This window comes from Cynocephalus volans, chromosome 6 (genome assembly GCF_027409185.1).
Source record: "Cynocephalus volans isolate mCynVol1 chromosome 6, mCynVol1.pri, whole genome shotgun sequence".
Lineage (NCBI taxonomy): Eukaryota > Metazoa > Chordata > Mammalia > Dermoptera > Cynocephalidae > Cynocephalus > Cynocephalus volans.
In genome coordinates this window covers 139,481,472-139,496,997 of record NC_084465.1, presented here as the reverse complement: position 1 = coordinate 139,496,997, position 15,526 = coordinate 139,481,472, and the positions used below count along the sequence as shown (strand labels likewise).

The 15,526-nt window shown below is 35.0% G+C and overlaps 1 protein-coding gene across 1 annotated transcript in view; it reads right to left on the bottom strand.

The window, feature by feature from the left end:
• The window catches only part of PLXDC2 (plexin domain containing 2), a 401,250-nt gene that overhangs the window by 17,708 nt on the left and 368,016 nt on the right, over positions 1-15,526 (bottom strand). Inside the window, exon 13 of the mRNA XM_063100052.1 lies at positions 6,646-6,806. Coding sequence (XP_062956122.1) covers positions 6,646-6,806 — 161 coding nt within the window. The remainder of the gene's footprint in view (positions 1-6,645; positions 6,807-15,526) is intronic.

The following is a 15,526-nucleotide window of genomic DNA, read 5'->3' as shown; positions in this document are numbered from 1 at the left end:
TTATTCACAAACATTTTTTGGGATGAGGAATCCCCTTGAGTGGCAAACTGCTCAAAACACTCCTGCTGTGATGCTGCCTTCACAGTACAGGGTGGAGGGCCAGGGTGAGGCATACTGAATTGAAGTCTCGGCTCTGTAACTAAGAGTCATATGACTCAAGCAAATTGTTTCACCATCCGGAGTCTCTATTTCTACATTGAACTTGACTCCAACAAAGGCACACAAAGGACACTACCCACCTCAATTCCAGGAACAGTGGTCTACGCTGGTTTAAATTTTTCCTGATTTTAGAGTGTCCAGAACTATAAAACTGGGGTGCCAGGGATACAAAAAATTACAGAAGAGATAAGCATCACCTTTTGGATGAAAAATAAATGTTGGTTAATATTGGTTGAATACTGGTTGAAGACTGTGGAATCATTTTTTACATCAAACACATGTGTTTATATTATAGAGTATACCACAAAATTCATACGTTTTTAAGATAAAGCATGAACCCTCAAGGAAATGTACTTGTGGTAGATACTTGGGAAATTCATATACTTTATTTTGGAAAAGTTTCAGAATCCTTAGGTGGCATGCAGGCTGAGGTTTCTTTTTGCTTTGACAGCCTGTGGTTTTGCTGATAGAAAATAATGGACAGTGATGGCTGTTAGCTCAGTTGGTTAGAGCACAGTCTTACAACACTAAGGTCATGGGTTTGAATCCCCATACTGGCAAGCTATCAAAAGAACCCCCAAAATAATAATAATGGACACTTCCACTAAATGTAGATATTTTGGTCCCCAGAAATGATAAGAATTTTAAAGCATGACATAAACAATGATTGGTATTAAAACCTTTATGTTCAGGTTTCAATGTGAAAATCATTCTGTAACTTTTATTCACACTAGTATGTACAATTTATGAGTGATGAGACTTTTCTCTTTCAGGAAAATAAACTGTTTTTGAAAACAGCCTTTTAAAATTATTTATCTTATTTTGTTATTTTTTAAAATAAATATGTATCCAGAGCTCCATAAAAATTCCTATATGGTAAAATGGTGATAATGATGATAATAATAATAATCCCAGTTATAACCAAATTGCAAGCTCAGACATAAAAATCATAACAAACTCTTAGATCCCTGGTTATTTGGCTAATAATCTCACTACTCAATAATGGTAACATTTTATCAAATATTTCATAAAGACTGCCTCTTTTGTAAAATTCAACCTGAAATCCATTCCTAACTTCAAATATGTTTATCATCAAGTATCCACCCACTGGAATGTAAGCTCCATGAGGGCAAGGATGGTCTCTTGTCCATTTCATTTACTGCTATATCTCAGGAATCTGGCACATAGGAGTTCAACAAATATTAAATAAATGAATGAGTGAATGATCAACAAATCAGTTGGCTTTGGAAGCCTATCTTCCTCCTTTTACACTTGTGGAAAATCAGATGGTTTCTTACTCTTAAAAAAATATGGACAGAATCAACCATTCTTTCTAATCTCCCTTCTCTGCAAGGTTTTCTCTATACACCAGCATTGCCCAATAGAAATATAGTGTGAACCATACGCATAATTTTAAAAGGGTCTAGTAGCCACATTTGAAAGTAAAAATAAGTAAAATTAACTTTAATAATATAAAGTAAATTTTAATAACATAAAATAAATTAAATAATATATCTATTGAACCCAATATACCCAAGATATTATCACTTCAACTTATAATTATATCAAAATTATTAATGAGATATTTCACATTCTTTTTCTTTGTGCTCAAAGTTCAAAATTTGGTGTGTATTTTATATACATCTCAGTCCAGACTAGCCACATTTCAAGTGCTCAGCAGCCACACACAGCTAGTAGCTACCATATTGACAGCATTGTTGTCTACAATGTGTTTACCCCAATCCTCATGGTAAGAATTATAACCTCTACTTAAAGGCAAATTTAAATCGTTTCAAACAGTACTCTACAGCATCAGCAGCAGGATGAGGTACTCTTAGTTTTTACTTTTCTATTTTTTTTTTTTAAAGCTCCAATATTTTACTCACCGAATATATTTTCTAAGGTTTGGATCATCTTTATCATTAGGTTTTTATTGGTTTCTCTTCATTTTTATGCATATAGAACAATGAAGCCTGCATCAAGTATTCAAATACTTGCCATTGTTCAAATATACTAAGAAAATTGAAGGACAGTGTTCAAGGTGAATTCTTTTTTTTAAGGTTGCTAGTCTAAATTATTTATTTTGCTTATAGTCAAAATAGTATCCTTTCATGGGAATGTCTACTTTGTGTGATTACCACTTTATAACGTTATTTTCTTGACCTTCACTTAGATGAAATTTTATGTATTTTATTTAAAAATCCAGAAGAGTGATACATGAAGAACAGCACTGAACAGTGCAAACATTTATCTCTGTGACCTATTTTCAAGCAACAATGAAATTTATCATAAATCACAGAATCTATGCCTACAAATGTTCAGCAATCATTAAATTTAATGTAGAACCGAAGGCACGTTGAACCATCCAAAGAGATACCAGTTTGATCAAAATCTATTAAAAATTAAGGAACACATGCTTACTTAAACATGCTCTGCCACTTTCTTTCAAGATAATAAACTTTATTTTTAAAAGGTTTTAAGGCATGTATAGATATAATTGTATAATATGATGGATTTTGGTAAAAATTAGATATCCTTTTGCAAATTACTAGGAAAAGTACAAATGTAAGTTATTCAGTAAAAAGTCAAAGAAAATGCTCAGTCTAAGATCTAAGGAGAATGATGGAGAAATATGAAAGATAAGTTAGTGAAAAACAGACTATTCTGCCAGATTGAATAGAGATTAGATGTTTTAGGAGAATGGAACTCTATAACCGATCCTGTATGTGAAGACACGGATGTTAACTATCAATTTACTTATTGTTTAATTATGTAGTTTATGGGGTGATGATCTGCTTTATGACTAAGGCCTCCCAACTCTTACTTGCATTTCTTTGATTTTAGTCATTTCATTGTATTTACTCACATCCATTTAGTACTCCCTATAAAGATGTATTTTCAGATTTTATTTTCCGTATTATCCCATTTCCTTCCTATAAATAAGAAGTTTAAAAGTTAAAGCCCATATAAACTTATCATATGCAAAGAGTGTTTGTGTCTACAAAACGTGTAATAACTGATGTATATTTTCTGCAAGAGCAATATACACAGGTGACAGCCACTGTTGTAATTATCATTACTAAAAAAAGACAATAATAACAGTAGCTACATGAATTGGTGTACACCTCTGGGAAATAATTTGGCAATATATACTAAGTGCCTTTAAACTGTTTCTTTCCTTTGACTCTCTTTTGGGAATCTGTTCTAAGGACATAGTGCATGTCCTTACATATACATCATCCCAGATTTTTACATACAGTGTGTGAAGAAAAACCCTTTACACACAGAGGGGCAGCACAGGCTAGTGGTTAAGAGTACAGTGTCTGGCACTGGGGATCCTGGGCTCAAATCCTGACTCTGCTATTGACTAAATAGTGTCTACATGAGGATTAAATGAGCTAATATGTGTAAATCATTTCCAGTAGTGAATTTAATAAAGGTTAGCTGTTACCATGAATATGTTCATAATGGGGCTGATTGTAATAGGAAAAAAAAGTGGGAAAAGTCTCACTGTGTTGCAATAAGAGATTGGTTGTATGAGCTCTGGTATATCCTCTTGAGAGCAGTCATTAAATTTCATCGCAGTGTGCACAGTGCCCAGCACAGGAACTAATTCATACAAGTGCTCAGTGCAATCTGGATTTCACTGCGAAATAAACAAGATGCACATTGTGTCACTGACATTGGGACAAATATTACCATCAAAGGTGTATCACGGTTTAATTGGTAGTGCGTGATGCACCTTATATTTGATCCAGTCTATGGTTGGCAGAATAACAACCTCCTGAAGATGTCCATGTCCTAATCTCCAAAACCTATCAATGTTACCTTTCATGGCAAAAGGAACTCTACAGATATGATTAAGTTAATGGCCTTGAGATGGGGAGATTATTCTGGATTATTCAGGTGGGTCCAGTGTAATCACAAGGGGCCTTACGAGGAGGAGGAGAAGGGTCAGAGTTAGCAGGAAAAGATCTGATGATGGAAACAGAGGTTGGAATGATGAAAGAAGGGATGATGAGCCAAGGAATGCAGGTAGCCACTAGAAGCTGAAAATGGCAAAAAACCCACAATTCTTCTCTGAAGCCTCCAGAAGGAACCAGCCCTGCTGACACACCTTGGCTTTAGCCCAGTGAGACTGATTTTGGGCTTCTGACTTCCAGAGCTGTAAGATAAGTGTGTGTGGTTTTAAGCAACTAGGTTTGTGACCAATTTGTCATGTCAGCAATAAGAAACTAACGCAGATTCTTCATTTAGGTGAAATAAGGTTCTTTTTGACTTCTAGGCCCAAGTAAGATCCTCAGTGCTTTCTGAATTACTACGTGACAGCATAAGAGGTAATCGGTATAAAGCTACTGAATGAATGTTGAATAAAGCTACTGAATGAATGTTGAATGGAATAGTACACAGCTATTGAAATGTCTATAAAGAGTTCATAAGAAAATAGAAAAAATGTTATTTTAAAAAAGGAATATCAATTTGCACTAGAGTTAAATCACAATTATATTAAATATGCAAACATCAAATTATGCATGTAAGAATTCCAAAGGTTAATAAATTAAAATTTCAATAGTAATTGCTTCTGCATGTGGGTAATATAAATGACTTTCCTTTTTCTTCCTTAACATTTCTGCATTGCCCCAATCTTCTATAATGAGTGGTATCATTTTCATAATAGAAAAAAGCACATCTATTTCATTTAAAAAGTAGACAGAAGTGTAATATGGAATATAAAAAGCAATATACACAAAATTGTCATATTCAATCCCTTTAGCCATATGCCAACAATTTTAATTTAGTTAGTAATTGAAAATCTTCAAACTCATAGGTCTGGCATGTCACCAACTACTTGGTCATCATGGATATGTGTTTTGATTTCTTTAATTATAGTTCAGTTATGATTATCACCTTCCAAAAATCATCTGCTGACCAGCCACTGTGAGCTGCACGACCACAGCAGGGTGTCAGAGAGGTAGTGATTTAAGTAAACAGTGGCAATTGACTCAATGGGAAGGAAAAAGGCAGAGAAGAGAACAGCTGGGGAACCCGCTGAATGATTCTGCTTCACTTAAGTGCAGAAAGATGAAAGAGTCATTCTTAGAACTATGGCTCTTTGACCTTGGATAAGTCGTACCATCCCTTTGAGCCTGTCTCTCCCTCTGTGTTACCAGGGTATAGGACCAAATTATCTCTGATATTCCTCTAACTATAATATTCTATAAACATATGTGTATGCATGCACACACAAACACACATGTGAACATATAAAACAATGAGACTGATTCCAAACAGGGAATGCAAAAAAATACTCTTACTATTTTACATAGTCTCACTTTGTAGTCACACAAGGATTGCTCTGAACTAGTTTTAGCTAGGTACTTTGCACTATGCCATGGGATGCTAATAGCATCACTAGCTAGTTCACGTTATCTTCTACTTCACCACGTCAGAAAACAAACTGTACAGCGTACGAAAAGGCAAAAATACCTGGTAGGTTACAGCAGCAGCAGTAGCAGCCTGATGTCTGGCTAGTCACTAAGGCTTTTTAGCTTGTCACTTGTCAGATCATTGAGAAACACATTCATAACCTTGAGAAAGGTGTCTATTTTCTTCCATGAAAACCCAGCACATTAACAAAACGTAATATCAGCTTCCAACCAAATGCACTGCCTGATAATTTCCCAATTTCTGATATTAAATGAGTAATATGTCTTAAATGAAATTTCACTGGAAGTTTAAAAAGACTTAGGATATTTACTATGTATTTTTTGGCCAGGAGATGTTGATAGAATACCTATATTTGAAAGAAACTTATTTCATCCAAATCTTAAGGAAATTAAAGTCTTACAGGGTGGAATAAATCATACACATATTTAACCCTAAAGCAAAATGATGCTCTCTTTGTATGTGTGTGTGTGCATATATATATAAATGTATAACTATACACACACTATGTAAAATAGTAATGGCACATACCATTATCTTATTTTTATATCTGTCATTTTGTAGAGAAACCATATTTTAAAAAAAATAATTGGTGAGCATTTGAGAGCTGGCCCACCACACTGTATCATGCACACAACCAACACTCAGTATTCACTGATCAATTGATTACAGCTAAGTCCTTCAGCCTCCAGAATATGCTACTTTTCCTCCTAGGATCAGTAGTAACAGGTGGTTAACATATTTGGTACAACAGGATAAAGCATGGTTGCTACTTTCCTTTAGATCTGTGAAAGGCAAGATAGCTTATTTCTTTAAAAGCTTCTGAGATAAATTAACCGAAGTCATCAGCTGAAAGCAATCTATACATATACATGCATGTGTGGGCACACACAGGCATGAGTGCGCACATGTGTGTGAAAGCAGCCAGCTAGAAACTGAAACATGGAGACATCATGTGCTAAATATTAAATACAGGTGGTGTTAGCAAAAGGATCCAGTTCATCATCTGGCATGGTTCTATGTGTTCTACTTGACACTTACTTCAATGAAGAAGATGCTGGCTGCTGACGTTGGATGGTGATACATGTAGACGGTCACGAGAATGGCTGCTGCTATAATGAGGACCAGGATGAGAATTCCGACGATGAGACCAGCATGGAGGGGTCCCCCTTTCTTCTCGGCTGCACTGTCATCTGTAGAAGCTGAAAGAATATCACTGCTGTCAGGACCTTCACGTATGCACCCTTAAGTTTGCATTTTCATTTGATTTGGGTGTATATTTATGTTTTTAATAAGGTAACATTGGCTCTTTTTTTGCTGCCTGTATAATTTTTTCCAAAACATTAATTTCAGAGGTTATTTGGGTAATGAAAAATCCATACTATTAATGAATAAAAATACATTTATCACTGTGTTTAAATTTCTAGTTCAATAAACAAAATTAATATCTGTTATTCTAAAAGTACTGTGGAAAATCCCAAACTCTAATGAACTATATAATAAATTTAATTTTGATTTTTTCTCATTGAATCAACAAAGTTACCTGAGGATAAAACGGATCACTTTATGAAAGCTCCTCTCTCATTTTCTTTCGGAAATTTTAAATTGATGAGAATCAGACATCTTTTGGTCGGATCAGACATCTTTTGGTCGGCTATGTAGGCATTTACAGAAAGTCGGTGCATGAGCTCAAAGCATAATTTACAAAATCTGTTTAAACTGATATGCTCTTTAAAAGTGTAACAGATGGATGCTAAATGACCCTCAAATAGTTTTATCACTATATAAAGAGAACACCACAGCATCTGAAAATATTCCACTCTGCCACAGACCAATATCATTTTCTCTAACTTTCACTGAGATGTTTTCCACTGTGATACACATTTTTAGAGTGTGAGGAAAGAGAAGAATTAAATTTCTAACTATCCAACCGAAACTATCCAACCAAAAGTCAGTCAACCAAATAAAACTAATCTCTAAAGTCTTCTCTTGTTCTAAAATTCTGTAATCTTTGATGACTACTCAGGCATTTAGAGATCTTCCTAACTTATGTGCAGCAGGTAACTGTATCTTAGGGCATAAGAAGATTGGCATTTTTCAATCATTAGATAGTTCTTTACGACTCATGGAAGTTCCAGAACAGTGGTTCTCAATCTTGTCATGACTTATTTATCTCTTCGTTATTTTTACCCTTTGCCTCTATGTTTTTAACATTTCTTGTTTATTAAACCTCACTTAATAAGTACTGATTTTTTTCTTTTATTTTAAGTTCGTGTTAATAAAAACACATGGCTGCCTATCAGAACGGGTGGTCCATATGAACCTACAAAATTACAGATAAAGTGAAGAAACATGACCTTTTAATTCTTCCTACCCTTCCTTTAAAGTTTGGTTGCTCTTGTTTACTCTTTTCTTGAGTTTCATGTCTGCTGTTCAGTAATCTTCCAAATCTAATAAAGCTCAAAATTCTAAAGGTTTCTTTTACATTACAGAAATTCATTAGTAAAAAAATATAAAACTTAAGGAGAAATTTGTTTTATAAAAATTCCTTTACAATGTGCCAGGCATATTTGTCTTGCTCTGTAAGTATGAAATCAACAATCCTAAAAGATAGGCATTATTATTATTGTTCCCATTTTATAGATGAGGAAGCCGAGGCATAGGGAAATTTAGACGTGCTAACGTTGCAAAGCTATAAAGACAGAACTGGGCTCACACACGAGCTGTCTGCCTTCAGAGTCTCAACTCTGAACCTTTCTGATTGATATCCGTCAATGAACACTGAGCTGTATGTACTGATATTCCCTTCTATTTTGTGTTGTGATTATTCTGGCAAAGAATTTTGAAAAGAACTTGGTAATTTCAAGTAAAGGAAAATTAATTTAAAAGACGATTAAATAGTGAATGTGCCTTCAAGAGGGCAGAAACTATGTTTGTCTTGTCACTTCTTTGGGACTAGGGCTTAGGTCAGTGTTTGCCATCACAAACACTTACACCCATGTTTGGTAGAAGGAGAAGATGGAGAGAGAGGGAGGAAGTAAAAAAGAAAGAAAAATAAAGGCTGATGAGAATGGTTACAGCTATTGGAATGACCACTTCTCCAATAAAAAGTAAATGAGGCTGTAATAAATGACTTCCTCTGTCTGGTCTTCAGTTACCTTATCTCCATAATGTGGCCAATAACAGTAATTACCCAACAGGGTTATTGTGAGAACTCAACATTTAATACATTCAAAGTTCTTTGGAGAGTATCTGGCATTTAATAAGCACTTCATTAATGTTAAACTATTATATTATCATATTTCTTAAATACGAGGTCAATTCAAGCAAATTATGCTGTCAGATGCATGACACTATATAAACCATGATTTTCCTCTTAACATTTTGTTGCTTTTAAAAGTTTGGCTTCATTCTTAAATTTGCTTGTATTATTGCATCTTGTGGACTTGGTTTTTTACTTATTATTATTATTATTATTATTTTTTTACCAGAGTATGACACAGTACTTCCAAGGGAAAATAGGATTAACTTAAAATGCTGCTTTGGGGAAAATATCCACTTGAGTCAAAAGAGAAGCTTCGAATGTTTCTTTCAATCCCATGTGCAATTCCATCTCTCCCACCCTCCCTCTCTTCCTCCTCCTTCCCTCCACCCTTCCATTCTTCCATCCACTTCTCCATCTGTCCATCCATTCACCCATCCAATCAGCATCTGAGTCTATTTCTGGGCTTTGTAGTCTTTTAGTGGCAGCATGCCAAGTTTCAGCCTCACTTCTTTTGTGTGTGCAGAATGGGGAAAGCACAAAGCACTTGTGAGGTGGCCTCGGGCTGCCACTTCCCAAATGGGCCAGAGGACCAGAAACTGTTGAGGAGGTCGAAGGGGAGAGGCAGCCCTTGCAGGAAGGAAGAAGACAGCAAGCGACATGTTTTATTCAATAAGAGCCCTATGCCTTTTTACTTACAGGATGTAGGGTTGTCAATCTTTGGAAGATAAAATCATAACTAGATTTGCACCTTGAGTGTGGTAAACCTCACTCACTCCCTTTATTTAGGCATAAATGTTTACTCTGACAATTCTTACTTACTCATACTTCTGATAATGATTTGCTTATATTATCTCCCTTTTAAAACATTCCTTTACATTGCTATTTTCCATGTTAAAACACCATGGTCACATCTAATGCAATTTGTACAATGTTTAATTTGCTGCTGGCCAAGTAAACATTTTATAATATTTTTGTGTGATGATGATTTTAATAACATAAACAATCTTCATGAATTCACAAAATAAAATGAGTCAGGAGACAAAATCAATATTTAGATATCAACGAGAATTTCTGATATAGAGCATAACTAGAGCAAACCATTCAAGGAGAAATATAGCAACTTCAATTCCAAAATATTATAAGGGTATCCTTGTGTCACATGCCAGTTCTTATTTCAAAATGCTTCAGTGTGATCATCTGAACAAAGTGACCAAAATTGCACATATATTTTTAGAGAACACATTTTTCTATTTTCATGTTATTTAACCATTTTGTTTCGTTTTATTTTTGGCTACTGCAATGGTTCTACAATTAGTCATTTCCTACACAGCACAAGCATCTCTATTCCAGCTGTTCTCTATGGGCTTTAGGTGACCATATACAACAGGTATTATTAGAATGACATATTAACAATTGTTAAATCTGAAGGTGAAAGTAAGCACTCCGTCGATGTGCTTTGATTTTAAATTCTTTCACTGTGTGGTTTCCAGTTTAATATCACTACTCCTTCAGACGGCATAGGTTTTGCATATTTATGGGTATCTGCAGAAAGATGATGAGTGCCTCGAATGCAAAACCGAAATTTAAAAAGTGTAAGCAAGTGCTTAGAAATTTCCATAATTGAAATTTAGTTCATTCACCTCAAGGCAAGTAGACTGCTCAACTAAATTGATTTCACTCCCAGAAAAGACAAATAACTAAGATGTCAGCTTTGGAAACAGTCATTCCTGTGGCTTGACTGACTGTTCTTTTAAGTTGGCAAGTAGAGAAGTGGGTCAAAGAAAATCCTGAACCTGCTTCAGGTGCAAATTTCTTTTTAAGCTCATCAGAGTCTATCAGGAGTTAGGGGAATACTCAAAAAAGGTCAGAAGGAATCTAGACTGGAGGCCCAAACCCTTATTTTATTCTTGTAAATATTTTATGCTCTTTCATTCATGTCCGAAAGCGAAGAAAACCAAACAACTGCCCTTCTCACACTCACAGTATCACATGCAGGAGAATTCAAATCTTTAGCCTTTTTTTTTTTTTTTTTTTTGCAGCTGGTGGGTACAGAGCTTGAACCCTGGACCTTGGTGTTATCAACACCATGCTCTCAACAACTGAGCTAACCAGCCAGCCCTCTTTAGCCTTTTTTTTAGCCTTACATTGTGTATTAAAATAAGAGGAATTAATGATAATGGGCAATAAGACACCATATAATGGAATCTCCAAGTCACAAAAGGAAGTAGAGAAATATATTTTTTAAACTACAAAATGAAGTCCTTTTTGCACTCTGTTTAAGACATTTTAAAAAATAAACAAAGCACAGAAAATCAACATTATCAAAGATAATATATTCTCGTCTGATCCACTGAGTGACCTGTGTAGTGCTCATAGATTTTTAATACTTTATAAAATGCAAATCAATATTTAGACATAGAGAAGACTGCAAGAACTGTCAAGTCTATCAAAGCAATCTTTTATTTTTGGGTATGTTTCAGCTTCCATAATAGCAAAGATACATTTTGAAAAGGAATTAAGTACATAGAAAACATTCAAGACTTTGTGAAAATGTGTTTAATTTGCTGCATTCCCTGAAAAGTTTATGACTGACTATATTGATATGAAGAAAGATAAAAAATAGGGAGGTGAAGAGAAAGAAGGTAGAAAGAAAAAAGGAAGAACATTTAATATGTTGTCTTCAAAGGGCAGCACTTAATTATAAAATGCTAAGTCTCCATGCTCAATCACTATTTATTTTTTTTTTCAGGATTTACATGCACATGGCACTGATAATTTGTATTTAGAAGTACAATTCTCTAATACAGTAAAATATTTTAATACACTGATAAAATGTACCTAGTATTAAATCTTGCTAATAATTAAAGTCCAAAAATACATAAGAGTAAACTAGAAATATTCTTTGTCTGAAATTTTATTCACTTTAAAACTAACTCTTCTCTTGGCCTTAAAATGAAACACTACAGCCCATAAATTCCATATCCTTTGGGGGACTGAGAGGCTGATGGGTTGGGCAAAGTCTTGCACAAATTTGCTCAAAATTCATAAATCTTCTACAGATGATGCCAAAATGTTCTCTTTTAAAAAGCTTCAGAATGAAGTTAAACTATAAATGCTTAAAATGTTAGTGTTCCACTTTTTGATTAAAACCACACACAGACATACAACTTTCCCTGTGGAATATTATCTAATGCATTTATAAGCTAGAAGATGTAATGGAAGAAAATCAAGTGATAAAAATTATAACTAAATTGACTTTCCTTTGGAATTTTTTCTTATAACTTATCTCATTGGTAGCTCATATGTTTTCTCTTTTAGCCCTTTTATTTTCTGTATACATAATCATGACCTTGACTTTGTTCAGAGTTTCTCTTGGTGCTTTGTGTATTTTCTAATTTTTCATAATCATCTTAATTCTTTCATTTTCTTAATCATGGTGTTACTATTTGTTGGACGCTTACCAGTCTGTCAATGTTACTTAGGTATCAAGGTGCCTTGAAACTATTATTCCAGGTATACCTAATTCACAATTTGTATCACTGTGACAATACATTCATAATTCACGTCACAAGATCGCCATAGGAGAGATTTGAGTAAGTACTGCAAAAAGATATGAAAACGGGTGCACAAAACACGTCTAAGTGCATTATGTATGGTGAGAACAGTATCTGACAGTAGCCCAGCTTCTTTTTCTGCAGCCTGTGCTACCACAGGACAGCTGTGAGATTTCTTTCAGGGAAATATATAAAATGTTCTGGGTGAAAGATGTAGAGCATGACAATTTTCTTTTCTTTTTTTTTTTTATAAGCAATAATCGCTTACCTTTTATCTTAGAAAAGTGAAGCTAAATAAAATTTCTGCAAAATCATATTAAAAGAAATGCTTGATTCCATCAAAATGAGGGATTCGGGATAGTAGTCACCAAACGATAGCCTGCCTCTAGCCTCATTAAGTGATTAGTACTTTTATGCATGTGTATGAGTAAGCATCTACAAGAATGGATTTATGACATTTATAGCTACTGTAAGACATAAAATAAATCTTTGGAATAATCCGTTATCATTTTTCATTTCTTATATGTATATGTGCTACTGTTTGTAATAATCTACTTATGCCTCTCATATTTTCAGCAATCAAGATCTTTATAAAACCTAACCTTTAGACTTTTCTAAGATCAGCTTTTTATGCCTTTATCTTTTTTTCCCCCTAAAAACACAGTGAAAAGTTATTTTGAAAAATAAAATGTGTCTCCATTTCTACAAAATGATCCAGAGAGAAGAAATCCCAGTATTTAAAATTTTCAGCTAAATATGAAAGTAAAGGGTTTCATGAAATGGTTTCTTTTTTAATTCCATGCCAAGATCTTGCATGGTTAAGACATTAAGGTTTTTAACTATAGAAACAATTTAGTAGAATTTTCCTAATGAGTATATTCACAGTGACTATGTAATACCAAAAATAAGGTTGACAAAATACTTTCAAGGTCTGGGGCTTTAAAACGGAGTGACACTTCATACCATTTAATCCCATCCATTCCAGAACAAAATCACTTATGTTAAAACAGATCATTTATATGCATAATTTAGAATTATCACAATGAATCAAATCCACTGGGTTTTCTGAACATGGAAGAAGAATCCTCTTTACTCTGTTCTTATTGGTGTGGAAAGACAGATATGTGCACACATCACTTAGCTAATATGGAATCTGGGGGGCTTCCAAAAATAGGATCTCACATTGCCAGACCTTATCTTCTCCTCTGTAAAATGGGCACAATAGCCATACCTATCTCATGATAGTTATGAAGATATGAGATGATCCTCATAAAGTGCTTGGCACTGTGCCTAAAATATAGTAAATGCTCAATGAAATGCTTGCTGTTATTAGTACTGCTCACACTGTTAGTCCATTGATTAGTCTACTTTACTGTACTGATTCTATTGGTATTATTATTAACACTATTATTAACGCTATTATTAATACTAATTATTCTATTGATTACTACTATCATTCCTCTCAATCATGGCTGCATTACCAGGGCATTATGAGGCCTTCTTGAAATTATTCTTGAAAATGGGGAATCTATTCCCTCGCTGAAGCTTAGGGGCATGCTGGGTGAGATCAAGGACAACTCAGTGAAGAGTTTTTCCAGTGGAAAGATCAAGATCGATCTCATGTGCACCTGCACTTTGTACCCCCCCATCCCTAGGGACCATTGTTCCAAACAGTAGTGGAGTCATGGGAGATAGAACCCACAACCACTGTTTGAAAAACAAAAGCCTAGCTGCAGAGACCCAGTAGGTGTGTAAATAAAATCAACCTTTCAGTGGTTATCCATAAGCAGCTTCTTTTGAAAACTGCAGAATATTAAACCAATCTCAAGTTCTTTGGTACCTGAGTTTATGCTTAAAATTCATGAAAACCTTTGGTTCTCCTAAGAAAGCATGGATTAATTCAGTTGCTGGAAATACTAATTTGGCCTCTGTGTGTGTGACTCAGGATTGAAACCTTAATCCTTGGTGTTCTTAACAACCATAGAATCCTTTTGTTATCTTCTGTGGTGTGAAGTGTACTACAATTCCTCAAGAGGGAGAATGAGCAGGATTCTAGGGATGTGCTAAGTATCTCAGAGAGACAGAATCAGAAACTGGGGGGAAAAAGTCAAAGAGACAAAACACAGAAAAACAGCAACTGGGTAGAGCCTGGAATTTCATTTCAGTTTCTGTTATGAGAACTAAAAAATTGTGCCAAATATATCAAGGGTAAAAAGAAAAAAATGAAACCATTGAGAACCAGTTTTGCAGGATGTTTAAGCACCAATACTGGCAAAATATAGCTCAGATAGTGCCTCTTATGGGGACAGAACTAGGTAGGCTGCTTGGGAAGAAGGATATTATAAAATTGTGCCTATCATAATGCCTGCTCCTCAGGCCCTGGAGTATCAAGTCTCTTGAAACATAAAGTTCCACATGTTTCATGTGGGATAAAATAGGATTAGTCCAGGGAGTGAGCACTAGTCCTGACCTAATCTGTTCTACTCAACCAGCTTTGCAAAAAGGCTCAGCTAATACTTGTGGACATATAGCACTTCCATGGGTTGAACAGTTGCAAGGTCTTCCGCTTAAAGTGTTGGGGGATGGGAATTGAGAAGCGAAAAGGCTCCTTCTGATGTTAAAAACTCTGATTTAGCAAAGCTGGTGCTGTCTGTGTTTGCTGAGATACAAGATCGTTTTAATAGGAGGAGAGTGGCCAACAAATGGCTACATAGTCAACTGGGCAACATCAGAAGCAACCCTCCAGGCAGGACAGTGTGGTGATGGACAGGACAGCACATGCCCCGAAACCACAGTGCTTGGTGGTACAACCCAGCCACATTCCTTACAAATCATGTGACCCTGGGCACATGACTTAAATCCCTGTGCTTCTGATACTCCATGTGTAAAATGGGATTACAGTACACTTTCTTCATAAGGTGCTGTAAGATTAAATGAGTTAAACATGCAAAGCCCTCAGAAGATTGCCTGGTACATAGTTAACGGTACAATAATTGCTAGATAATTTTATCATTGTTAAAAAGTACATGGGAAGGGTCTATGAATAATTTAAAACAAAACGTGAATCAAATAATCAGAAGTGTTAAATTTTATGCCTACTAAT